Raw genomic sequence first — 27,322 nt, forward strand, 5'->3', positions numbered from 1 at the left:
AGGGCTGTTTTGGTGGCGAAAGGGGGACCTACACAATATTAGGTAGGTGGTCATAATGTTATGGCTGATCGGTGTATTCCTAAATGATTCATTGTATGACCATCTTACAGCAATTCCATAACATTTGGCAGAAGTGGGAAGGCAATGTTCCGAAGACACATTTAGTTTGTTCGCTCCAATGGTCATTTGTTTTTGGTCTGGATCTCTGTGTAGAGGACCGAATAAATGTTCATAAAGCAAGCACTTTTGTATATTTTGCAGTGTTCCAATCTGGATTTAATGTATTTTCGTATTTTTCACAATAGCACTGTGTGAAGAGCACAATATGTCAAATCTTGATTTAGTGCATAACTATTATTTATAGGGTGAGCACTAGAATATACACTAGAGCACTAGAAATATTGGAGCCACAACAAAAAAATATTTCTAGAAGCTGATCCATCCATAAACCAAGTGAATCTCAGTGAGACAGGACTGCTCTGATTAACAGGAGCCTGATGTAAGGCTAAACATTATTGGATGGTTTCACAGACCCAGATTAAGTCTGGTCCTGGACTAAAAATATCTAACTCAAAGGCAATCTCCACTGAGCTTGATTTTTTTAGCCCAGGGCTAGGTTTAATCTGTGCTCACAAAACGTGAGATGTTTCAAAAACATTGCTTGCTCCTGTGATACAAACATAGCACTTTGCCATTTTGATGCAAATTTGATTAATTTTGAAGCCTTTTGACACCCTACCATCAGACCATGAGTATTTGGGCAGAACTGTCTGAGGACAATATAAGAAATTATAACTTGCTGTGTCAAGGTAGGTATAAGTACATTTCCCATCACACTGAATAAACCCACATACAAAAATTCAGTGCAAAGATGTGCCTTTATTGAAGCCTTTTAGACAAAATATACTTTGGAATTGTAAATTACTTCATTTTTCTGTGGTATTGTTCTTGGCAAACTTACACAACTGTTTCTTAGAAAAATAATTAAGAATTTATACTAGTTTCACATAGCAAAAATATCAGTTTTAAGGCACATAGGTTACCATAGAATGGCCAGTTTGATTTATTTCTTTTTTGTTGTTTTTCTTTTCTTTCTTTTTTGTTTGTTTTTTCTTTTACAAAAAAAAATGACATTTGGTTTGTCAGTCAGGACATACCCCTAAACAAACATGGCTTTAGAATAATGTAACAAAAGACTTAAACTAAAACAAATTGTGACTTACTACTGAATGTTATCTAACTCAAGATGTAAAATTACTTGATGAGGTACAGGAATTGAACAGTTTAATTAATATTGTAGAATTAAACAGACTGCTCATTAAAATCAGAAATATAATCACAAGATGTGAAGACATAGTGATGTTGAATAAAAATAACTGACATTTGAACCAGGTTTTGAATGGATGCTACACATTGCTTTACCAGGAGGTGGCAGTATTGCTTAGAAAATAGTTAGCTGGTTAATTAAACAAGTGTGTGGGCATGGAGTTGAATACCAAGCTCCAACTCAGCCTAGGGAAATAAAATAATCTGATCAATTGCAACTTTAGCCCATCCTTGGAGACATCAAACTTTGCAACAATATTAGAATATAACTCAACGCCATTAGTCTACATTTTATATTATATAATGATAAAGAAGAATCATAACCATCAGTGATTGAGCTGTGAAGGATGTTCAAGTGAGAGTCTTTGTCAAACCCAGATAGTTTACAAATACTCTGGTGTAAGCAGTGATCTTCAGTTTTGAAGTGGGATTCATGACTTGTTCCCCAAAGAGAAGCAGTAATATGCATAATGTTTTCTGAATACAATTTCCACACATTTCCCTGATATATGTTATCTGTGTTGCTACAGATCTACCTGGGTAACTGCTAACAGTTGCAGAATAGGAGGCAAACAACAAAGCTTATCATTCGGAGAACAAAACAGGCAAAATGAGATAGGTTAAGAAACATAATTTAAGATGAGTAATTTTATACATGAGAATCTTCAATAATTTTACCTTGCAAACAAATAAATAATGCCAGCATAAGAGCAACATTAGCTAGGCAACCTGAGTTGCTATCGACCAGGAGGAGAGCTGGCTAAAGCTGTGTTGTTAATGATGTCATATCGGTAATTGTCAGACAGATTGTTCCAGTCCTACATCCCACGATTTCCTGTGACATAATGGGAACGTTGTTCCTTCGCCAGTCATCCTATGAGTCCAGACATCCAAAAGAAGCTGCAGTGTCCAGCTGGATGCATAAACGTCTTTAGAAAAGGTTTTCTTTTTTTTTTTCATTGTTTATTAGCTAGGCCAAACAGAAACTTTCCCAATGTTGGCACAAACGCTTGAGAGTGACTTAAGGTCACCCAGTTGGTCACTTGAACATACCACAACTTTAGGAATGTCCCATGGATATATGGCAAAAGGGATCAATGAGAGGGTATAGCTCTTTTCCCACGTAAGGCATCAAAATAATATGCATCTCCCAACCTGACGTGGCCCACACTTCTGGGAGGAATCCGACTCAGAGCAGTCTCATCCCTAGGTCTCCTCGTCCCATAGACAGAGCTGTTTCTGGGGCACATAGTAGGTGAAGTGGTAGCCTTTGCTACAGCTCTTGATGCCACATTTGTAGGGGCTGCCTTTGCCCGTGGTGTCGCGGTTGCGGCAGTACTTCAGAAGGCAGGGGTACCACTCGAGACGCAGGCTGTAACTGCAAAGGCAGGGCTGCCACAGGGCCTTGGTGGAGCGACACGGTAGCAGGGGCGGGACCACGTCCACTGCTTGGGGCAGGATCTCAAACATGGAACCCTCTACTCCTGTAAGTGCAGAAACACATTGTTAATCAATGCAGTAGCAAGCTAGTCTGGGAACTTGTCCATCTGTGCTGTCTTGTCAACTAGCCCTCTCATAATGACCCAAGGATTTGCCAAGACAGCTCAGACATACTCTGGGCCAGTTCCCAGTTTCCTAAAAGCATTTTAAGTCTCATTAGAACCATTGTTGGAGTCTTGTTTTTAAAAGCCATCCTTACTAGAAGTGGTACTTGAAAACACTTGTTATTCAACAACTACCCTAGACCACTCATAGAACTAAGTCTGTCGGTAGGTACATTTTGTGACTCACAAAGGTATTCACCCCCCTTGGACTTTTGATTTAATGTCATAACACAATACCATTTGAAAAATGTATTTTATTAAGCGTTTTTGCCACTGATTAACCCAAAAAAGTCAGTGGCAAAAGTGATAAATTAAATCTATGAATTGTTATAAATAAATTACAATGACAAAACAGAAAACGACAGATAGAGGAAGTATTCTGCCTCTGTCCATATTTGGTAGAGGCACCTTTGACAGCAATTACAGCCATGAGTCTATTTGGATAAGTCTTTACTAGCTGTGCACATCTGGACACAGCAATTCTTGCCCATTCTTTGCCAAATTTTTCAAGCTCCATCAAGTTAGATTTTCAGCAATTCTCAACTCTTTCCACCGATTGAGGACTCAGCTCTGACTGGCCATTCCAGGACATTGACCTTTTTGTATTTAAGCCACTTTTTTGTGGCTTTGGCTGTATGTTTGGGATTATTGTCCTGCTGGAAGATTAACCTTCTCCCAAGTCCCAGGTCACTTTCAGACTTCAGGTTTTCTTCCAGGATTTCTCAGTACTTTGCTGCATCCATTTTGCCCTCCAACTTTACAAGCTTTCCAAGTCCTGACACAGAGAAGCATCCCCATAGTATGATGCTGCCACCACCATGATTTACGGTAGGGATGGTGTTCTCAGGTGGATGTGCTACGTTAGGCTTAGTGATTAGTATTGATGCCAAAAAGCTTTATTTTGGCCTCATCAGACCACAGAATCTTTTTCCCCACTCTCCATTATTTAGGCCATTATTGTGAGGAAGCTGGGCTATTTTTGCAGTATTCACAGTGTCTCCCAGCACAACCAACTCTTTTAGAACCTACGCCTCTTGGTGGCCTCTCTGATGTGCTGTTCTCGCACAAATACTCATTTTTTGAGGACGGACAGTTCTAGACAGATTCACAGTTGTGCCATATTCTCTACATTTCTTAATAATGCACTTTACTGTGCTCTAGGGGGTATTCAATGGCTTGGAAATATTATGGCCCACCCGTGATTAACACTTTTCATGAAACTTATTCTGGATTTGCTTTTAATTTTCCTTTGTTTTCATGCTGTAGTTTTTGTTACAAAACCCCACTCGGCCTGGGTATTTTGTGACATATATACTACTACTTCGTCCATTGTATTAAGCCTAAGTTCCATTGATATTAGAAAACCGCGCCCATGCTAGTAATAAGGAACTCTGTCATGTAAAAGAATGCTGCTCCCACTCAGACCCAGTACAGTGTGCATGGCAGACAATGAATATTAGGCTACATTGTTTACAGTATAATAGAGCTGCAGTGTACATTCATCTAAGCCTGTGGACTTTATATGAACTAAAAGACACAGGGACTTTTTCATTCTTCGACTTTAAAATTGTATTTTGTGCACTCAGGATTGGCGATTGCCTAAAGTGAAGCCAAACCTGATGCATAGGAGTAAGTGTTTGATTTACATTAGGTTGAATATGGTTAGGGTCTGAACAGAGGCTGGATACTTTGTTACAGGAAGTCTAGCTAGCAGGCTTTTATTCTAGCCCACCACTAAATTTAGGAGCATATTGGCAGGAAGGAAAATATTTAAAACAGGCTGACCTATTTCCAAAGTAAAGAGGATCAGGTTGGACAAACATGAAATGTGATCTGATCTGTATCTTTTATTCCATGTCCACACAACTGTCCTCTATCTGGTCTTAAAGCAGAGCAGGAGTTGAAACAATAACACAGCTTTCTCCACGGCCCACAGTTCGACTAAACTCATTAAGAGTTATAAACTTCCAGAATCAATGGAGAAATATGAGGAACATATAGGTCCAAAGATGGTTTTAGCAAATCCAAACTGTCACTTAAATAAAGGCCACTAAGCAGGACATAACCTTCCACTTTGTCATTTGGATTGATAGTTTTTGGATTATGAAATGTGAGGCACTTTGTCAGTATAGCTACATCCATTCTACAGACCTACCCTCAACCAGTACTTGTCTAACGTCAGCACAGCCACATTCATTCGAATGACTTCTCCCCAGTCAATGCTTGTCTAACGTCAGCACAGCCACATTCATTCGAATGACTTCTCCCCAGTCAATGCTTGTCTAACGTCAGCACAGCCACATTCATTCGAATGACTTCTCCCCAGTTAATGCTTGTGTAACGTCAGCACAGCCACATTCATTCGAATGACTTCTCCCCAGTCAGTGCTTGTCTAACGTCAGCACAGCCACATTCATTCAAATGACTTCTCCCCAGTCAATGCTTGTCTAACGTCAGCACAGCCACATTCATTCGAATGACTTCTCCCCAGTTAATGCTTGTCTAACGTCAGCACAGCCACATTCATTCGAATGACTTCTCCCCAGTCAGTGCTTGTCTAACGTCAGCACAGCCACATTCATTCAAATGACTTCTCCCCAGTCAATGCTTGTCTAACGTCAGCACAGCCACATTCATTCGAATGACTTCTCCCCAATCAATGCTTGTCTAACGTCAGCACAGCCACATTCATTCTTCTGACCTCTCTCCAGCCAATGCTTGACATCCGTCTCCCGGGTATAGATGGCCTCCTGGGCCTCGCTACACATGTTGTGGATGTGGCTGCTCAATTGCCATGAGCGGCTCAGGTTCACTGCCACGTTCATGGTGAGCTGGTCCAGGCCCCGCCTCTCCTCCGCTGAGCGAATGGCATGAGGGTTTTTCTGGTGGCCAGCAGAACAAAATATATTAACAAGTTACATAATCAAACGGGACAACGCTCATTCACTTCTCCTACTCCAAGACCTAGGGCACTCAGCCTCCATGTGGTTCGCATCCATCCTTTTATCGTTCTTCTGGAGTTATTGGTGATCTGCCAAACGGAATTTGAATAGGTAGAAGGAACGTGATCTCATGCTGAAATCGCATACTTTATCCAAATGCGCTATTCACAAGAAATGACAGACTCGGATGAAAAACTAGGATTTGTCGGAGATGCAGGTACGAGTTAAGAGATACTACAACTCAGAACTCCAAGTAACGTTAACCCTAACCATTAGTGAAACCTTGGCCCAAATGTTGATAGTTTGTAACGTGAAAAGCCTGATTATATTTATTTGCAAAATGTATCAGTTGTGACCAATGCAATGAACTCTGGGGGTTGTAGCTTTTCGTTGGACCAGACTGTCCTTTTCATGCAAATTTCATGTTCGGAGGAATTTCCCTCATGAGACCCTTGGTGGGAGCCAAACAGTGAAACTATAAACAAACCTCTTGCATGCGCATACGATGTTGAGTTGGATCAGTGATTTCCCCAAGTAGAACACTTCCACAGAAGTTTTGCACATATTCAAAAAGGAGTTACCCAGTGGCCTAAGCACTTGGGACCTGTGTTTTCAACTTTGGTTGGTGACATACCTGTCTGAGACGGGCCATAGACTCACTGGGGATGATCTCGTTGTGGTTGAGTCGCGAGATGAAGCACAGGGCCTGGTACTGACTCTGGCCCCTCTCCAGCTCCCCAAGGATGAGTGCTCGGAAAACCTTCACATCCTGTGTATGAGGGAGACAGACTGTGAGCCCGGGAAGATGGCAACGCCTAGGTCCTGAGTTCTGTTCAGGGAACCAAACTAAAGCATAATATTATAATTTCCCATTTCATTAGCCATATCATAGCCCTACCGAACACACAACCTTGACCAGTATAATCAGTGAACAAAGGTATGGCATTAAGTAGATTGAAAATTCATACTTGAAACAAAGGTCAGACTGCAAGTTACGGAATAGAACCTTTCATTTTGCATACACATAACTGTGACACACCAAATCCACAGAATCAGACATTTTAAAACTAAGATTGTAGCCTCTCTTTAACATCACTGCTTATTTGCAGTCAAGTCAGTGCCCAGATATCTTCTTGACATACGAGTATATAAACACCCATCATTTCAAAAAAAGGAATCATCTTGTCACACTTTTTATGTGGAACAAAGCAGAAAGAATCAGATGTTGGAGGTTTTACCACAACTTTGTTGCTGTTGGCAACCAAGCCAGAGATCTGGCTGCGGCCACAAGGCCATAAAGAGTTGCATGAGACAGTTGTGTGTGTGTGCGTGGATAGCAAGGCCACAGACCTGTCTCCACCATTCATTAGCTATCCTTTTCCTGACATCCTCTTGGCTCTCCCTTTCTCTCTCTCTCTCTCTCACACACACACACACACACACACACACACACACACACACCTCCCCCCCCAAAACGCACAGTCCTCCTCTGCTTTTCTCACAGACATCCTAAGAGCAGACAGCCTGTTGAGGAGAACGAGCTTCAAAGCTTTCACTCCTGGGGAATAAGGAAGAACACATGGACAACCCTGATAAACAAGCCCTATTCAGAGCCCACTTTCCTCTGTCCTAAAAGTTCATTCGTCTCCCTCCCATTTGGGAAAGTGTACTTTTGAGCGTCCCATATACAATATCTGGTCTCTAGAGACACTTATTATGAAGCTTCATTGATTCAGTGCAATCTATTACAGCCTAGGGAAGAAAAAAAAAAGCGGGCAGCTTATTCTCAAAGACTCAGATATTCCTCCAATTAGTCAGTGTGCGCTGTTACTAGTTACTGAACTGAGCCGTTTTGGTGAAAAAAAATCCCAAGACATAATTAAAGTGCAACCAGAGCCAGACATAAAGGAATCACGGCATAAACAGTGGCAGGGGAGATTAGAAAACACAGAAGGGGATGTAGCGATTATATTGTTCCCCCTAGAGGTGAAGTAGTAGCAGCCTTGTAGAACCTCCCAGTCGGCAGACAAATGGCGCGGCAGCATTGGGTGGGAAGAAGAGAGCTGTGTGTGTAAAGTGGGGGGCCATTCCTGTCAAAAAGGGCTGAGGGAGGGGGTGGGGAGGACTGCCCCAGGCACACTTGGAGTAATTACAGGGAAGCTCCCAGCAGCACCGCTCCTCTCCTCCGAAACCACACCAGACCTAAAAGCCCACGACAGAAAGGAGAAACCAGAGCGGAGAGCGGTGGGAGGTATTTGGTACGGTGTCCAGGGCTGGGCTCGTCGCACCGACCGCTTCTCAAAGACCAGTGTTATGTCGTCATGACTGCGGTTCAGGCGCAGTGACATCAGTATAACATTCAACATCTGGGTCAAAAATATGTTTAGAAGCAAAAACAATAACTGACAATAAGGGCTCTTTTCACATAAAAGAAAATACATACAACATTACGTCATGGGACTTTTGTGGTGGTTTCGCTAATTGCGAAATGGCTGACATTTCTTGAACGAAATAAGATGACACCCTTTTGTTCTGTAAATGAAGCCGTGCGAGTAGGATCATGCCTTGTTTGTTTTGTCCTGAATTCTGGCTGCAATGGAAGCTCAGTGCAAAGTCACCACACACAGACAAATGCAAAACTCTATAAACCACAGCAGCATTGTGGGTTGGAGAAAGGACAAAACACATTAGGTTAGGCTTAAAAGTTACCAAAAAAAGCAGTACACCTGCGCAAATAATGACAGAATGTTAATAAGTCACATTAAAAGCATGCACTGTGCAAGGGAGTTTTAAAGCCAGAGCGATCAAAAGATAGATCCTACAACAAATCTGCCAGGTGGGTTGGTAATGTTTATTTTTTTTTATCAGTGCATTATGCAAAACAACTTGTGGACAAAGGCAAATGTTTTTGCAGCAGATATGTTTACTAGCTACTAGGTAGTCAGAGAGTAGTAGCTGCTTATTATGGGAGTACTAGCTAGCCTAGTACCAAGCCTAGAGACATTTGCTATGGACAGACAGAACTTACAGAAAGGACACGTCACAGAGACAAGATACAAGGAATGTAAATGCAGTGTTATTTGAGGTCATGAAAGGGCAACGCCTGCTACGCTACATCAATTGTAATCCATTTTTTGTTTTAACTCTTTACAAAGTGGAATTTAGGAGCTGTTAGGTTTTTCCACCAAACGTTAACTTTCTATTGCTCTCCTGCCACAAGGTCATCACACTACTCCAATCCAACTCCAGCCTCACACACTCCGACAAATACCTACGAACATGACGTCTGTATGACACGTCCGTAGACCCCTTTGACAAGAAAAGGTGTCGGGACAGGAGGGGAAAACAATTTTATACATGGGAACGGCCATGATGGCCCTGACTGAATGTAATGCACTATATGTATATGGAATGAGAGTCATTTGTGAGGTGGAAAGGGAGTGTGATGATGTGAGGAGTGTGTGTGGAACTGTGCTTGGTGGACATCTGCTGGCCTTCACAGACCCCAACCACAGCTGACCAAACAAATCGGTTGACACTCAAATTATAAAGACAGCACAGGTAGGTGCCGCAGTGTTACGTGGAGGTTTCTATCCAGGCATATACACGACAAAACCAGATTCCTTCATCTGAAATGGGTTGTGCACACCAGTCTGGAGAAACTGAAGATAGAGAGAGGTTTCTCTATGGAAACCAGGGCCCTGTTTTATGAAATCCTGTGACTGCATTTTTGTGAAAAGTTGAAAGGCTTCAAGCACTAGGACAAAGTTAGTTACAATTACACTCTGTTAGATGAGATCATCAATCAATCAATGTAAAGCCCTTTTTACAACAGCAGTTGTCACAAAGTGCTTTACAGAGACACCCGGTCTTAAACCCCAAGGAGCAAACAACAGTAGTGTTGGATCATCATGAGACAATTTGTTCATCTGCTGGAAGCATGAATATATAGTTGGTAAATTCGATACGAATGTATTTTCTACCCAATACAACAGATCTGAGAAAATGGGTGCATTACATTGATACCTAAAAGGACTAGACATGGAATCTCATCTGACTCAATACATTTTATAAACTTCGGAGTCCTGGCCATTCTAATAGCCAACACCAAAAAAGAGCAGACCAACAAAATAGCCCGTTTGGGAACAAACCACTATCTGCATCAGGACAAAAGCCAAAAGCTAGTTTACCAACACAACTCCAGTTAAAGGCTTGTACATACGAGGATCTACAATAGGGGTGAGGACATTTCATGGGTGGTTACTTTTTGTGGAAAGCTCATTTAAAGAGGCACACAAAAGCCTTTTCACACTTTAAGGGTCCTATTTACCATGAACATTCCCGTAGTTGCGCTGTACCCACGCTACAACCACACCTTGAGAGAGAATATGCTGTAGGGCTGTGAAACAGATCAGTAACTTCTGTAGACCCGTAACATTGAACAAATCCATTGAAACTGTACTGGTCACTATGGCTACTACTGCAGTTTTATGGCAGCTACCGAACATTTCAATGCCAGTAAAGTTCTGTGCCAATGGCCATCCCCAGAGTTCCTGTCGCTTCCTGTTTTCCAATCCCCTCTAAGACCCTGTCTGTTTGATAAGGCTGCTGTTTGGAGAGGCCCGGCAGTCACAGATTGATGAGACATTTGGGATCAGTGGTTCGCCCAGTGAGAGGGAGAGCATGAAATAGTTATTGGCATGAACCTGTGAGAAAGCTGTCTTAGTCATTAAAACCAACAACTTAAACTGCAGGTATACGTTTGTTGAACACCAAAATAAATATATTTTCATCGTAGATTCTCATGTCTCAATGTGTTAGATAGGTATGTTTCACATCAAAAAGTAGATTTTAATATTTAGTTCGTAATTGCAGTGGTGACATAGGATGACACTGAACATAATCACGTTTTACCTATTAGTTGTATGGGAACATAAATACAAAATTATACAGTTGATTATTCCACTAATACATATGTTAGCAGTCATGTCAAAGTAAAATGCCAAGAATCTTCTGTTCACAAGCACTGTCAGCTCCTTTAAGTGTAAAGAAAGCATTCCATATTAGAGATTGTATTATTATTAACAGAGAAATAGGATACGTTGTTTTGAATAACATTTCTGATCCAGACCAAAGCTTCAACTAGATTTCACACACAGCATATTTTTTCCCTGAGGCACCCAAACACAGTGCAAACTAGCACTAGCACTAGCAAGTCATACAACAAGCCAGCTCAGATACCTGCGGTCCATCTTTTTAGAGGGAGGGTATTTCCCCCATTAAACAACAGGGATTAGCTTATTTTGTGATGGAAAATATATTTGGCCCAGGTGTACAGGAGGATTAAGCCCCCTATGCTCAGATTAAAGACAAACGCAGCAGCGGGTGAACAGAGAAAAAAGGAGTTAAGCTGAGAAATGCTTGAATTGAGACTAATTCTAAGAGCACTAAAAGGAATGTGAATCCAGATTTGTCACACCTGGCTGTTTTATCAAGAGTAATATCAAATGCTGGCTGTAAAGAACAGAATGAAAACAGAGCTATGGCTGTTGAAAGGAGTCCTGGTAGGATTCTACAGACAACAGAAAGGTTATGTTTTTAAGCCCGATAAAACCACTCAAATGTATAGATGGTATACTCGTATTCATGATTTAACTACACATTTCATTCAGAACAAAGCAATTTTGAGCTATTTTATTACATCTACATTATATTATGTCATTTATATCAAAGACACAAAATACAATATTCTTCATATGGGCAATAACAGTAGCTAGTAATTCTGCATACTACGTCCAACTTGGATGTCAGTCTATATGGACTTCCCATCCAGGAAAAGTGACTGGGGTGATGGGAGTCATAAGGAGATTAAGTTAAATGGTTGACCTACAGCTACAGCTTCAGTTTCACCATTGTCTCTTAATATCCTGAAACAATGGACATGGACATCTGCAGTGGACATTAATGACAAATTAACTCAAAAAAAAAACATAACTGGAAAGATACTTTCGAAGTATCTAAAATTTTTAAACATTTTAGAGAATTTTCAGTCACTCCGTCCGTCAGTCAGTAAGAGATATTCACTCCTCTTGGCCGGCTCCGCTTACGCTGTCCGACAAAAACAAATGTTGTTGTGCCATGAAATGAAATAGCTTAGGCAGTGTAAAGTTCATCTTCAGTCTCCCTAGCAATTGCTCAATTCTTATGACTATTCCAAGTAGTAGGTAGATACTACAAAACCCTATTACGGACTAATAAACAGTTAAAACGCCCAGTGGCCAAAGCCATGCAGTTCATAAATGCTACATGTGGTGGAAGTAAACTTAATAAGAAACGTTAGTCAGTTTAACACAATGCATAATGATGTCTAGCGAAATACGCAAACTTGGTGTGATGCTAATATGTGACAAAGTGATCTAATGTCGAGACGCTATACTGACACACTCAGCACACATATAGCTTTGTAGCGTATTGGTTAAAAACACAGCCTGTCACATGTGAGACCCCAGTTCGAATCCAATGAGGGAAACAATATTCATCCCTTCTAATCACAGGCCGGCTGAACTAGGCTTGCCTGATTCCTTTTCTTGTTTTATTAAGAATACATTTTTTCTGTCTATAGCAGTTGGTGCCAGATTAGGTGGTTCCAGTACCTCAGAAAGAGCAGACCTCATGGGACTTTCACATAATAGTCTGGGGTTTTTGTGTACTCAAGAATTTACAAAAAAAAACATCCATTGAGCAGCAGTTCTGCAGGCGAATTTTTGAATGACTGAAGCCAGAAGAGAATGGCCAGATTCATTGAAGCTGACACAAAGGCTACAAACACTCAAATAACCACTATTTGCAACACTGGTGTGCAGAAGGGCACCTCAGAATTCACGAGTCAAACCTTGTTCTATGAACATGGCAGTGACTTCATGTTCCATACACTCCAAACACCAGATCTCTAATCCAACAGAGCACCTTAGGTGGAATAGGAGTTTCACAAGCATGAATGTGGCCAAATAATCTACAGGGATAGCGTGATGCTATCGATTCAACACAGATTCCACACAGACCCCCCCCCACGCCTCCTAGATGGCCATGCCTCCTCCACACATCCCTTCTCAGCGTGCATTCAGATAGTCTGCTGTACATTACAGATACAGAGGAAAAACACTGCAGTTCCTGTGAACTACTTGCTTCACCGTATTGCGCAACTACCCATTGGTTATCTGTGGAGCAGATCTCTAACACAGGGATCAGTGCATGGTGGGATGTTATGTGTAGGTGTTGCGCTGAACCATCTGAGGCCACCTCCTTCCCACATGACTCAGAGCAGTGGTTAAGACGTTACACAACTTTTCAGTGGGTGTATGGCTCAGAAGGATCCAATTGTTCTAACGTAAGGCGTCTTTTCCAAAAAACCCTAACCTTTCCTGGAAAGTTGCAAAAAACACGATTCCAAATAAAAGTCGTGTGAAAGTTACCACGTGTAATAACTTCTCAGGGCGAAAATCCTGAAGGCGAGGCAGTTGCAAAGAGTACAAATCAAGCAGAAGATCTGGTGAAGGAATATTTAAGGAAACTTAAACATATATTGAAGATAACAAAACCCCGCTTCCTGTTTTCATGCCCAACAGAAAAATGTGAGCTGAGATAAGTAAGCCACCCAAACAATTCAGAAAAGCTGGAGACAATGGCATAATGGTAATTTAGCTGCAACAGTGTGGATGTTCCTGTTCCCATCTCCAACTGGGAGATAGGTGACCGCTATGAAAATAAAAAGACATGGCCAAATGCCAAACGGGTCAGAGATACAGTACATCCCAATGGCAGTTTGCTCATGAACGCCAACCACCATCCTAGTTGCTCTTAACATAGATGTGGGTGTGTGGCAGAAATGAATCAATTCATCCTAAGAACTGCTTACTGTTTGGGTGCTTTTTCTTTGAAGAGATAAGGTCCTGAATCATGGACACCCGGAGGGCTAAGCAAGTTGGGAAACAATACATGCATAACAGAGATGAATGCAGATAAACGTCCTTGTTACCATCAGTGTGGCATTTTCGGTTGAGGCCTAGTAATTTAGAGTAATTGTGTAAGACTGTGTCACGAAGAATCCCAACATCTGTTGCTCATCTCACCGTGCGCGCGCGCGCCTGTCTGTGACCAAAAAGCTGTAGTGATATTACTCATCACATTTAGTGATGATACCCGCGAAAAGACAAAGTGCTGTACAGACACTACATGTCCAATGGCTTTGAGAAGTGGCAGACGTTAAGTACATAGAGCAAAACAAACACACACTACTAAACGTGTGTATTTAAGTGTGTTCACACGATAATGTTTTAACCCTTGTTTTTTAGACAGCGCTGACAGACACTGAAACAAGCTGCCACTGGTTAACAAGTGTGGGTAATTGCCAATCAGACGAGCACTGTGCTTTAAAAATGACAGAGACGTCTAAATGCCTTCAAAAATGGCATGGATCCCAACAGAAGCCAAGGCGATTGGCGACATTTCAGAAAATGAGTTGACAAGTATTTTCCAATGACAGTCCAAGTATGGCTTCTTTTTTAATCTTCTCCCAAAAGACCACAAAAATCTGAAGAGAGCCCCCAGGCAGACCAGTCACTAAGCCCGACAGAACCCATCTCCAAGTACATTGATTACTTCATTAAACCTTTCCTGCTGTCACTCCCTGCATACATTCAAAACAACACGCGTTGAACAAAATCAAGAAGTCAAGCATAGGCACAGCTTTCTTTTTAATCAACCCTGACACCAGCATTGTCTATACACCACCATTGAACATGAATAAGGATTGGCAGCTATGCACCATTTCTGGAGTACTTCTGCCTGAGAGTACTGTGCCTCCCACAAAATTCCTTGTCCTACAGACTGAATAGACATCTTTGTTGACAAGGATTGGATACTCAGATCAGTGAAAATGACTGGGTTTCGCAGGTTTTTGCGCACATCAATCTTGAGAAATTCTACAGTGGCCACTGAATTTCAAAAAGTTCGAGCCACTGCCTCCAGTGTGAATACACTGCCAAAGCATGGTTTGTGAGATTTGTGGAGCATTACTGACCAGCTAGCAAATGTCAGCTAGACTAGCAAAGGTAGTGAAGCTAGTCAGCTACTAACCAGCGCAGCACATAAAATGTAATCCAATACACTGCCTTCAGAAAATACACAGAACACTTTGTTATAGCTTTACACAACTGGATTTGGGCATAGTCTCCCATACTTCCTCGTAGAGCCTCTAAAGCTCTGCCAGTCTGGATGGGGAGTAACAGTGAACTGCAAATGTTAGTAGTTTCCACAGACATTCAAAAGGGTCCAAGTCCACAGCCTCAAGGGCAGACTTGTCGCAAAGCCACTCCACCTTTGTCTTGGCTGTGTGCTTCAGGTTGCTGTTGTGCAGATAGACAAATCTTTGCCCCAGTCTGAAGTCCTGTGTGGTCTGGATGAGGTTCTCAAAGAACCTCTGTATTATCCTTGGTTCATCCTTCCCTCAATCCTGATCAGACAGAGTCCCTGGCACCGAAAATCACCCTAACAGCATGATGTTGCCGCCACCATGCTTCACCGCAGGGTCGATATTAGCCACGTCTCACTGCAGGGACAATGTATGAGCTGCGCCTTGTTTTCGCCAGACGTAGTGCTTGTAAATCAGGCGTAATAGTCCCATTTTGATCTAATCAGACCAGAGAATCCTTTTTTTCATCATTCTCTCAGGGTTCTTCCGATGGCATGTCATGTGCCTTTTACTCAGGAATAGCTTTGGATGGTTGTCCTTCAGGCAAACTAGTCCATCTCTGCAGAGAATCTCTGAAGGCCTAATAAGACTGGCTATTTGGTTCTTGGTCAAGTTCCCTAATCCTCTTCTCACCTTCCCACAGGCTGCATTTGAGCCCACTTTGGTGTGTCATGGCAAAGCGTCTAAATACTTACGTACATGAGATTTCATTTTTGTTATAAAATGGCACAAATTTTAAAAGATTAGATTTTCTCTTTGTTATTAAGGGGTAACGTGTGTAAATTGATGTCACATACATACATGCTTAAATAATTACAAATTAAATCATACAACATAAAACGCTGATGAACAGAAGTTGTCTGAAAACTTTGAGAAGGCGCTGCATATTCCATCAAAAGCTGGCTGCTACTGTTGCTGAGTTAGTAACCAACTTAGTTTTCAAGTAACTGCCTGATGCACTGTGTATAAAACTTTATGAAATAGGTTAAGAAAGCTGGTGTTGCCAGAAGAGGTAGCTAGATAACCTAACTAGCTATGGATAACCTAACTGCGTCTTTCCATGTCAAAATTAACATGTCAAATAATTTAAATGGTCAAAAAAAACACTTGAACTGACTTTTGAAATGAAGATCTACTATAGAAGGTTTTGTATGTTAAATTTGGGACCAGTCTGAAAACAATGACCAGAAACTAGAGTCATTTTCAATATTCTTAGCAATTATGTAGTAGACCAAATGAGACGCAGTCACAAGATGTTTAATGAAAATCAACTTCAGTTCATTTAATATATTAATTGTACAAGCAAGCCAATAACCTAGCCCTGTTGCCTCAAGTTACAGCAAACATTATAGCGGGAACCTAGCTTTATCCTGCAAATAGTCTAGTTTATTTAATGTTGTCTGAATAGGCCCAAAGACTACCCAATGGAAAGGCATTAAAAGTTTTTATGTCTTGATACAAGTTATGAATATTTATCATGCTCCAGCCCTAATTAGAGAAGCATTAAACAGCCAACAGCTTTTGGGATTTAGAAACTGAAGGCCAATAAGTACCCAGGGTGTTTATGAAGACAAGGATTTCTCACCACCTTAGTGGTCACTTTACTGTCATCTAGTGGACATTTCATTACATTTTCCTTATTTCATTACTAGTTATAAATGTTGTTTCCTCCACCAATTCATATGGCACTATAAAGTGTATGTAAACTACACTGAAGATTTCATAACCAAAGGTTTTTTAAGTAATTATGCAGAGAGTGCTATCGTCTCGTTTCTTGATGACTACTTATCTCGATTACCAAAGCGCACCTTCTACCTACAAGGTTCTACGGCATTATCCCAGCAGTCCTCCTCCTCCCTTGTTTTTATCCCAACTGGGAGATATACTGCATTTACTTTATGCTTCACATTTGATACTCCAACTATCCCACCATTATTATGGGAGGAACGAGGGAGGTTGTGACTCAATGAAATTCCGGGAAGGTTTCGCTTTTCATTCAAGGTAATGGTACCTGTTTTCATGTCATTACGTTATTCTAAAGACTTAAAAACAAAAGATTAAGAGTATGCCCTTCTTGGTTCCACGTAACCATATCAGGTTGTTTAAAGCTCTCATTAAAGTACTATTATTATGGGTTTAGTTCTGTTATCTTAACCACTACGTCTGAGTAATTTTGAATCTAACGAGGATTTCTGGAATGTGCGTCTTGTGCCATAACAATGGGGTTCATTTTAAGGGCATGGTCTTTTGATTTTAGTATAGCAACTTCGGCAATTCCATCTCTCTTATTTGCTAAAAAGGATTCCGGCTATATTGTTTAGTATTCCAATGGTTATAACTGTATTACATTCCCACAGATTGAGGTGTGGTTTCATAGGTAACAATATCATTTTGATTTAAGTGAATATTTAGTAAATAACACTCTACTTACCACTCTATCATAGAATGATCCATAGATTATGCTACACATGTTCCCAGAACCAGACCTAACTCATGGTCCAGTAGACAGTAATTGCAGCAACAGATTAATTCACACATTGCCATGAAAAGGTATTTGCCCTCAGTCTTATTTCTTGCATTTCTGCACATTTTTCACATTGAACCAAAGTCAGGCGTTCTTCATTTGTTAGTTAATTCCTCCTAATAAAAATGAGTTATTATGATCAGGGGTTTGAATATCATAGTAAATAATCTGTCTTGATGTGGGGAATTCCTGCCCAACATAAATTGGACTAAGGTTGGCTCTTGACATCAGATTGCAGTTGTCAGCACACAGGTTAACAAAACCACATAATGCCACAATCAAAAGAAATCCTGAACACTTTCAGAAAAAAAGAGAGTTGTTCTTGCCTATCAGTCTGAAAGGATCACAAAGCCATTTCTAAGGCCCCTGGCCTCCACCAAACAACAGATACACATTGCCCAATAGGAAACCGTTTGTGACAGAAGTGAATCTTTCCAGGAGTGGCAACCCATAAATTCTCTCCAACAGTGAGATGTTCAATCATCCAGCAAGTAACAGAGATCCCTAGAAACACATCCAGGGATCTGCAGACCTTTCTTGTCTCAGTTAATATTAATGCACATCTCAAAGACTCAGAAAGCACTTGTTCTATGGACACATAAGTAAAAGTAGAACTTTATGGGCAACATGGGCCCTGTTATGTCTAGTGGAAATGAAACACTGCATTACACATTAAAAACCTCATACCAAAAGTCAAGCATGCCATCAACAACTTGCCATCACTGAATGAACTACAAATTCTGTTTTGTAATCAGATCATTCAAGCAGAAGTTGAAATGCTTCAAAACACAAGCAAATGTATATCAGAAGAATACATGTAAAGTTTTGGGACAGCCTAGTCCCATGGCAGGAACTGAAACGGGCTGTTCATGTTTGAAAATCCACAAATGTCACAATATTAAAGTGTAGAGGAGTGGGACAAAATCTCTCCACAGTGCTGTGACAGACTGATCAATAGCTACAGGAAGCATCTGGGTGCAGTCATTGCAATGCCTTTTTCACACGAAGGCATTGGGTCTTGCAGAACTTCCTCTAAAAAATATTTAAATAAATGAAATAACTATAAATATTTTGTTTGTTCACTCAGCCCTTCTATCTAATATTACGTTTGGGTTAAAGATCTGATAACATGCAGAGCCCAAAAAATTCAAAAATCCAAGAAATTCAGACAGTGTTCTTGTTCACTGCACTGTATCTACTCTTAATTTTTTTTCTGCCTTTATTAATCCAGATTGTTTAATATCCCCAGTTTAAGCACTTTCCAAACGCAGCTAAGTTCAGTAAATTCTGCATGGCAGCTGGAAGTCACAGTTGATCCAACTTTCCATAAATCCTTTAGATACTGAAAGATTCAGATTAGAACCACATGGACACGGAATGGACAGGCAGGGCTCCAAGTGGACCTGATAAAACAAAGAGGAAACAGAGAGGAAACAGAGCCTTGAGTCTAGAGCTCGTTTTGCTCAGCTGTGTGCTGTGAACCACCACAGTGTGATGTGCTCAGATGTGTCATTACTGATTTGGCGACGGGCCGGGCCCCTCTTTTCATCTCTAAATTAGCCATTTGGTTTGGGAACTAGACTCCAGATGAAAAAGGTCAGATACGCCCACTTTAATCCCTAGAAAAGCTCCCCCATTACTTATTGCCAGGCTGTCAATTTTGGTGGGACTGCAACAATCCCAGATGAATGCCTTTGGTTTGTCTCAGAGTCTGGTGCACAGTGGCAAGGGGCAGCCAGCTTCAAGTTGGTTCACTGGTCACACAAACTGTCACAGTGGTTCTCAACCTCTGCCTAAGAGACAAGCACCAGTCCCTTAGGTCTTGCATATCAGTCTTTAAATGACTAGCTCAGTCTGGTTTAGGTTAAGTCCGTTTCCTTTGTGCAATTTCTAATGTAGCCACATATTTGAACACAATCTTTTACAAGGTTTTCCCTTGTCACTGTTATTAGAAATTCTGTGTCCAGAATGCGTTGGAGGAGACAGATGTCTTGGCTTTCGGACTACCTCTGTGATTACAGGGGTTAGAAGGCTCAGAGTAAAGTCAAGTCCTAATGCAGAAAAGTTGAATTGGAATTCCTAAAGTGATCTTTACAAGTGAGAGACTAATTAAATTGTCAGCGTGTTGTGCCACCTCACATCAACTCATGCATGCTAAGGAATTCACCAGAATGAGGAGTGGAGTGCCTTTGGTCAGGGAGTCGACTCATAAGCAGGGAAATGTTTTGGTCTAAATAGCCTAACACTTGTAGCTTATTGTGGAATACTGTTTTCTAAAATGGGTTAAAGGTTACATCATTTGTGCTTTCAAAATCATCATGACAGCTCCTCAGCTTGGCCACATACGTGGCCATTCAGCAATAACCAAAGTGTCTCAAATATATACAGGATAGAAAATACACCTATCGTAGCCGCTCACCTGTTTAAAGTCAGCGACAAATGTTATGAGTGCTCCATCTCCCTGTTTGAACTCAAGTGTGATGGAGTCTTTTTCGCTGTCTGCTTCAAGAACTTCTTCTGTGATTTGTCCGTCAGCTAAACGAACACGAACCTTCAACTCAGAACAAAGTCCAAACGCTGTTAAAAATATCAGTGCCAAGAAAAATGCTTTTATCGGAACTGAAACCGGTTTTATACAACTCGCAAACATTCCAAAAGATGCAGAACTGAACTTGACAGATGAAAAACGAAAGTTCAATCGAAATCCAACCGTTTATATTCAATATTACTAGCTAATTATTGATGCATTTCAGTTTCAAAAGATATCCCATTCGTTGTAAAAAACAAAAAAATAAATTCAAGCAATTGTTCCTCTTCCATATTTTTAAACTAGAATTCATGCCGTTCTTGATGTAATTTGCCAGAACATTAACGCGAATCGAGAGGTGAATTGTCATCGGCATAGGTAAACTGACGCCGATCAAAGACCTCAATCTCAGCCTTTCATTCCACTACTTCTTTGTATCCATTGAAAAACTGCGTCCTGAGCGACTAATATGCATATTGGAATTATGCGTAATTAGTATCCTGACACTATCTCTTGATCTCAACACAGCACTTAACGCTACACGTTGCTTCGTATTTGGCGTTCTGTTTTTATCCTCTTATTTTTATTTTTTTTCGCTTCTCATTCACTCCCGTCACTTCCTTCGGTCTCCAAACTACCGCAGCAGACAGAGTTGCTACTAGCGTGGCCTGAAAACTTTCAGCGACGGCGCTGTGAATTGAATGAGTATATTCTTAAAGGCACCGTACTCTCGAAATATAAGCTTCCACTTATGCCACACGCGATGGCTTGGTTGTGGTCCAACGAGAAAATCCAAGCTTGCATAACAATTATAATGTTCAATAATGTACAATAAGATTTAGGCCTCTAAACAATATAAAACAGAATATATAATGCTGAATTATACAAAAGTTTAGTGTTACTAATAATTCTGCCAGAAATAATAGCACAAGAAAGCCTGTTGCTGTTGCTATAATTGTTTCTATGAAATTAATGTGTGGGACAAATTGTTATGATATAAAAAATACTAATACATAGTCAGGATTGGGGATTTGATTAGAAAACAATTTGAACTGTAATCAGCTATGTTATCAGCAAACATATAATGTTATTATGTAAACATGTAATCAGATTGCAGATATTTTTTGGAAAACCTACACGATTACTTTCTGGAATCTTTACTTGCAAATTCAGAAGAAACAAGCACATATTGAAGCCTTTCAGTATTGGCAACTCCTGATTGGTTGAGGAGCAGTATTGCTTTCAATAATAGCGTGCCTAAGCGTATACTAATCAGTTTAATGACAGGGACAACCGTTTTTCAGTTGAAGGCTGCTTACTTCTCAAAACTCTGGATGGTACACTTCGAGTTATTTGCTGGCATTGTGGTGGGCAAACAACCCAGGACCTCCGTTTGGTATGGTTTTGGATGTGCCTTTAAACTCTGTAGCCACGTTTAAGTGGTCATTCATTGTGCTTTATAGTGATGCCTCAAAATCATCAAGTTCCCCAAATAGATGTTATCTGATTCTTCAGTTTAATCGCGTCCACAAATGCTAGCTGAAAACCTCAACAGAAAAAACCTCACAGTCGTTATATGTTGAATTCTATCAAGTTCCAGTTCTAGCATAATAGCATGGTGGCCTTTGTCTATGCATTGCTGTATGTTTGCTTTGCCTCCCTCTAGTTCTAGTAAGAGTTCCAGATGTGCATTGCTTATGCCCAGCTCTGCAAAAAGCTTAAGATAAGGTCACTCCTACTTGCTATCTACAATCATCCTGTTTTTACCTGATGAATGCCCCCTGAGTGCAGGGAAAAACAGTAATGCAAATTGGACAGCCATTGAAAGGCATTCCGTAACATAGAATATTGCTAGTAATGCTACTAATAATATAAATATTAGTAATTCAACAATGAGAAGAGTAACTGGTGTCTTGAAATGGCCACGCTCTTCTCTAAGGTGAGCAATGTCAAATTCAATTCACTGGTAGATGATAAGAAGAGCATTGAGTTATAAGGTGACTTATTTTTTGCTCTCCTAGCTTTTCCCCACCATCCAGTAATTACTGTTGTTGTGTACGCAGTTTAAAACAAGACCAATTTAAATTGCCATCTGCATCATGTTGGCATAATCAGAATACATTTTTCATTGCCAACATGACTATAGCTAGGATACAAAATATGATTTTTCAATGTAAGGCTTTCCCAAGGGTTTTCAGAGAAACAGATTGTCGTTTCGGCGTACATAGATTGGATTGGCAAATGAGTGCAATTATGTGTATATTCAGCAACTTTTCCCAACAGACAAACATGTGCTTATCCCATTCAGAACAACCCAGTCCGTTGCACCATGTCATCATATAAGTGTACATCAAACAATGTGATGAATTGACTCTGAAATCAACTGTATGTTGTCACTTAGGCTTGATAGTATGATATCAATGTAGTATTTATTATAATCCTCAATGTCTCGTCTTTCATAGATGAAACATTGAGCTCTGGCATCATGTACAGTATGGCACAAATTACTGTAATTCCAATTTAGCCGATTGTTAGTGTCAAAATCTGCTATTTTTGGCTTGTTTACAGTTCAGCTATGGGAAAATAATTGGATTATCCAAAAGTTTTCTTGTTGTTAACAACGTTAGACAGGTGAGCAGTGCATAGCTATGTACTAGCACGCAAGCTTAAGATAATTACCAGTTGTCAAACCACTTTACTGATATCCTTGAGAAACTCACTCCTCTTTCCTACTTACTCCTATTATTATTGTACTTTTATTATGTCCTTAAGGGGGGAACTTTAACAATATATTTGTAATGGAAGTGCCACACACAGAGAGCAACATCTGGAGATCTGTGGCTCTTAAATGGTAGATTACCTCTGAAGGCAGTAATGTTCCACAGCCAGATCTCAGCATCAGATCTCTTATCTCCCAGGTGATTCAATGCCTACTGGGTGGCCCCCATGTTGGTGACCCCAGCGCGGAGCACTTACGCACTGCTGCAACCAAGTGGTCGCCTGCTCCATTGAAGGGGAAAACAAATAGCCAGGGCTCCAAACCTGAGTAAACAGTGTCAGCTGGGTAGGCACATCAGGCTGCACTCATGATGAATTGGAAGAGCCAAGGAGGTCAAGCAAACAGATCTTTTGTGGTGCGAGCAAAGCTCAAATGTTTTTTGGGCTTAGCACAGAGCCTCATGGAACAGAATTGCCTTAAATCTAATGATGATCTTTGTGTGATGGGATCATTTATTTTTGTGCCTATGGTACCATTGCAGTAATATAATTTTGCTTGGATGATTCTAACGCTAATGACTCTACAAAAGGACACTCATTCCGAGTGAAATTCTCTTTAACATTTCCAAACAAGCTCCGGATTTCGCACATTGTTCATTATGCCAATATAGCTAAATCTATATAGACTTACAAAGGTACATACCAGATTAAACAAAAGTCTAGATATACTTACAATGTTATATATCAGACTGAACAAAAGTTTTAGTCCGAATAATAACCTCTCACTTTCCCGGAATATAGCTTGAGGGATTGAGTGTTATGCTCCATTTCCTTTTATCAGACAGGCCTGTTTGCCTTGCCTGGCATGTTGTTCCCATTTGCTCAGTTTCCATATTATATATTCATATCATCTCAGTCCAAAGGGCACTGCTCGTTTAGCACTGCTTGACTTAGCTGTGCAGAAGACGCATGTTTTTTAACGCCATGTACAAAAGGTGTTCATGATTAACTAAGCATTCAGTATTCTAGCTATCAAAAGAGAACAAAGGCCTGTCTGTTTATGGACAAATGGGCATCTTGCCATTTGTATAACATACTCTCTACTGCAAAGGACCTCCTTATCCAATAACAATGCTTTCAGACTCACTAAAGTGTTGAATTATTAGTTTGTGGTTAGACCAATGCGGGCATCAGGCAGGAACACTTGGGTCATTCAACTTTCATCCTCCGGTTGACAGGAAAACCAAGAACAACAGCCTTTTAAATACTGGGTTTGCGAAATCGCAAGCTGTTAAATGTGCTTTGATTTCAAGCGTGTCTAGTAAAAAGCAGGTACATTGAAATTTGGCTCTGTCCCCTTCCTGCATATTCTGCATGTTTTTCTTACGCTGTTTCAATGTAGCAAATAGAAGCATTGTGTATGTGTCACTGACTGGTTGTGACATATGTTCATGAAAGCAGACCATTTGTCTAGTTTCTCCAATTTCTCAGAAATTACAGAGGAGGTTTTTGTAGTAAGTATTGTTGACCAGGGCAATAGGAGAGAAATTGTTCTGTTTGCTCTGAGGCAGGACACGGTAGGTAATTGTATTGTACGCTATGCAAAAAATTAAATAAAACCCACTGTAGGTACCAACAAACATCACCACTAAAGCCAGATACTTAACCGGGAGTCGTTATAATTGAAATTATGATTAATGGTAATTTTGTAAATGTTTTGTACTGTCACATCACAGCAACACAGGTTGGACGCAACACTTAAGACCACACCAGATGAATGAAAAATGATTCCATACAACTCTTTACTGGACTGGTCTAGACTGGATTCTACATACTATAGTCTACTGTATGCTGAACATGGCAGAGATCTATTCAGGTGATTTGGACTGTATGTGTGTTGATTACGTACAACCCACTTTGATATATATATAGTAGAAATACAGTGGGCAGGACAAGCAGAGACTGGCCTCAGTACTGTTTGTATTTCATTATTGCCTCCATGTTTCAGCCTCAGGGGGAGTGTGTGGAACCCAACTTCTCTCCCCTGCACAAACACACACACACACACATGCACTGCCTAACATACTTGTGCAATGCCTGTATGCAAGTAAGAGCAGTGACAAACACACACAAGCACGCACACACACGCACACACACACACACCATTAACCCTAACCCCAAACTGGAAACCTAACCTATAAGCCTAAAAAAGTATTTTGAAAAGTGGGACTTGGAAAAAGTGGATGAAGCTGGATTCAACCTGACAAAAACACGCCGCAGGGGAAGAAATGTGATTGGTCAAAGAGCCACAAACCACTCATTGGCCCCTAGAATACAGAGGCTAGTGATTATACTATACTTGTTGATGTTTGTTTGTTATTATTGTAGCCCTGGAATTTTGGGAAATTCGTTTTTTGTATAATTTAAAAATAAAGGATATTCCTTCAAATTACTGCATTTCTGATTCATTCTTGTTCCATATACATTAGTACAGACAATATAACGAGATGTTTTTCTTATTCTATAATCAAATACAGATTTATGTAAAAAATCATTTAAAAAAACATACAAGATAAAAGTTTGTCCTTTATGTAATTTGTTTTTTAATGTAATGTGTTTTTTAGGTCAGTGTGTTATGAGTGACAATGTGTGTTTCTGAGTGAGAACTGTTGCCAGTGTTATTGTTAAACAAGCTTGTGTTTTGGTGGTTTTAGTGAGTTTTGGAGGTGATATTAACTGTTTGGCCAAGATGCATGTTAGAAATGCAGATTGTGAAGTGTTTTGCAATTGTGTTTTCAGTATTGACCGATGCTTGTTAGAAATCGGGAAAAACCTTAGTGTAGTAAGAGGCTTGTAGATCCTCAACTATTTATTTAAGTGACACATTCACACATTCATTGGTGCACTGGTGTTTAATTAAGGACAATTAGGCCTACTGGTTGGGTATTTGGGTTCAAACTAGGGTGTCAATGCAGTGTTCCATAAGGTAAAGTATGAAAGAGAAAACCTACTGGTATTTAAACTGCAAATCATACCGATCAAAGGATGGAATATTTTAAGGCGTACATCAAATAATAGGGACAATGGGTAGTTAGAGCAATTCATCTTAAATGTGATTTAGCATGCTATTAACAATCACTTACAGTCAGACATTGGTTAACGATGTTCTCCGATATGGTGAGCACATTTCAAACTCTGCCTATGGATCAGCCATTTTCACAGAGCACAGCATGCGAGAAGCAAGCAGCCACTGGAAGATTCCTTGAGTAAGTATTTAACTTGGGGGTTTTAGAAAATGACATGGGGCCCAGATCGTTCTCCAAGCCCCTTCTACACATTCCTCTGTTGAAGGCTAATGATAGCCTTGAATACAAAAAAAAAAAAGTGTCTTTATACATTTTTATAATTGTGTAAAATGTAATATACAGCCAACAACGTATAACCAAACGTCTCATACTCTCTAGAAAAAACATTGGGGAAACCATGACCACATAACACCGGATCCAGTCTTTTTTCTTTTCTTTTACAGCCTTTAACTTGTATATTATTTTCCAACATGTCTCCCAGAACGATTGGCGAGGGGCTGTTTACCTCTGGCCCCATGAGTCAGTCAGTCGTCTTCCACTGCAGTGTGGGAGGGTGAGAGATGGGGGAGAACCAGTGGAGGGTGAGAGAGCTATGCAGCTTGATCTCTATCCCAGACAGATGTGAGAGGATTCGGGGGGGGGGCGCTGACTGTCTTATTTATATAAGGACTGTAGGGGCTCGGATTATGTTGCTTTCCTGTCTCCCAGTTCCCTGGCTCGGTTGCCTGCAGTCAACCGTCAGAGTGTTCACCACTGTGGGCTTTGGGGGGATATCCTCTTACACGTGCATCTGATGGCAGCGCCGTACCAAGGAGCTCACTTTCTTTAGCTAGCTCGCGGTACCTACAGCAGCACAGGCTCATGGAGCTAATGGCGAAGAGGAGAACAGCAAAAAGTCAAACGCAGCATTATGAATCGACCACCCGAGGTCACAAGTAGTTAATAGTCTGAGGTAACTTACTCAAATGTAAATTTTTTCTGTGTTTGCATTCCCCTTCACAAAGCGGCGACAGTAGATAATGTAACGCAAAAAGTGACAAACTCTTACGAAGGCAATGGTGATGATAACGTTATGGCATTTTGAAAGAGTTAACATAATAGCTTATGGAAAATGCCAAATGTTGACTAAATTCATGGCAAGTTGAGTGACCGGATAGAAACAACTGTTGAAACTCCAGAAATCAATTTGTTCGACTCACGTGCAACATTTCTGCGCCTGCCTGTCATTGAGCTAACAGCCTAGACAAGTGGCCTCCAGATGGGATCCTTCCAGCAGCAGCACATATAGGGGGAAAAGTTCCAGACAGAATCTAACTCTGTGTGTTAAGGCAAACAAAACACACAA

The 27,322-nt window shown here is 40.6% G+C and overlaps 1 protein-coding gene and 1 long non-coding RNA gene across 3 annotated transcripts; both read right to left on the minus strand.

The window, feature by feature from the left end:
- Positions 1-859: 859 nt before the first annotated feature.
- Positions 860-23,729, minus strand: oafa (OAF homolog a (Drosophila)). 2 transcript variants are annotated; one of them, XM_020050510.2, is made up of 4 exons: positions 23,625-23,729; positions 6,507-6,641; positions 5,632-5,812; positions 860-2,810 (listed from the first exon to the last, which is right to left on the minus strand). In XM_020050510.2, exons 2-4 carry the CDS (start codon positions 6,522-6,524, stop codon positions 2,533-2,535), a joined length of 477 nt encoding a protein of 158 aa, XP_019906069.1. In that variant the 5' UTR covers positions 6,525-6,641; positions 23,625-23,729; the 3' UTR covers positions 860-2,532. The 2 variants fall into 2 exon arrangements, with proteins under 2 accessions (XP_019906069.1, XP_010870095.1); XM_010871793.3 differs by lacking the exon at positions 23,625-23,729 and adding an exon at positions 20,066-20,846.
- Positions 23,730-25,788: 2,059 nt separating this feature from the next.
- On the minus strand, positions 25,789-27,322 carry LOC109615757. Its single transcript, XR_002196753.3, has 2 exons — positions 27,177-27,322; positions 25,789-26,844 (listed from the first exon to the last, which is right to left on the minus strand). It is a non-coding gene; the product is annotated as an uncharacterized LOC109615757 (long non-coding RNA).

Source organism: Esox lucius, chromosome 1 (assembly GCF_011004845.1).
Source record: "Esox lucius isolate fEsoLuc1 chromosome 1, fEsoLuc1.pri, whole genome shotgun sequence".
Lineage (NCBI taxonomy): Eukaryota > Metazoa > Chordata > Actinopteri > Esociformes > Esocidae > Esox > Esox lucius.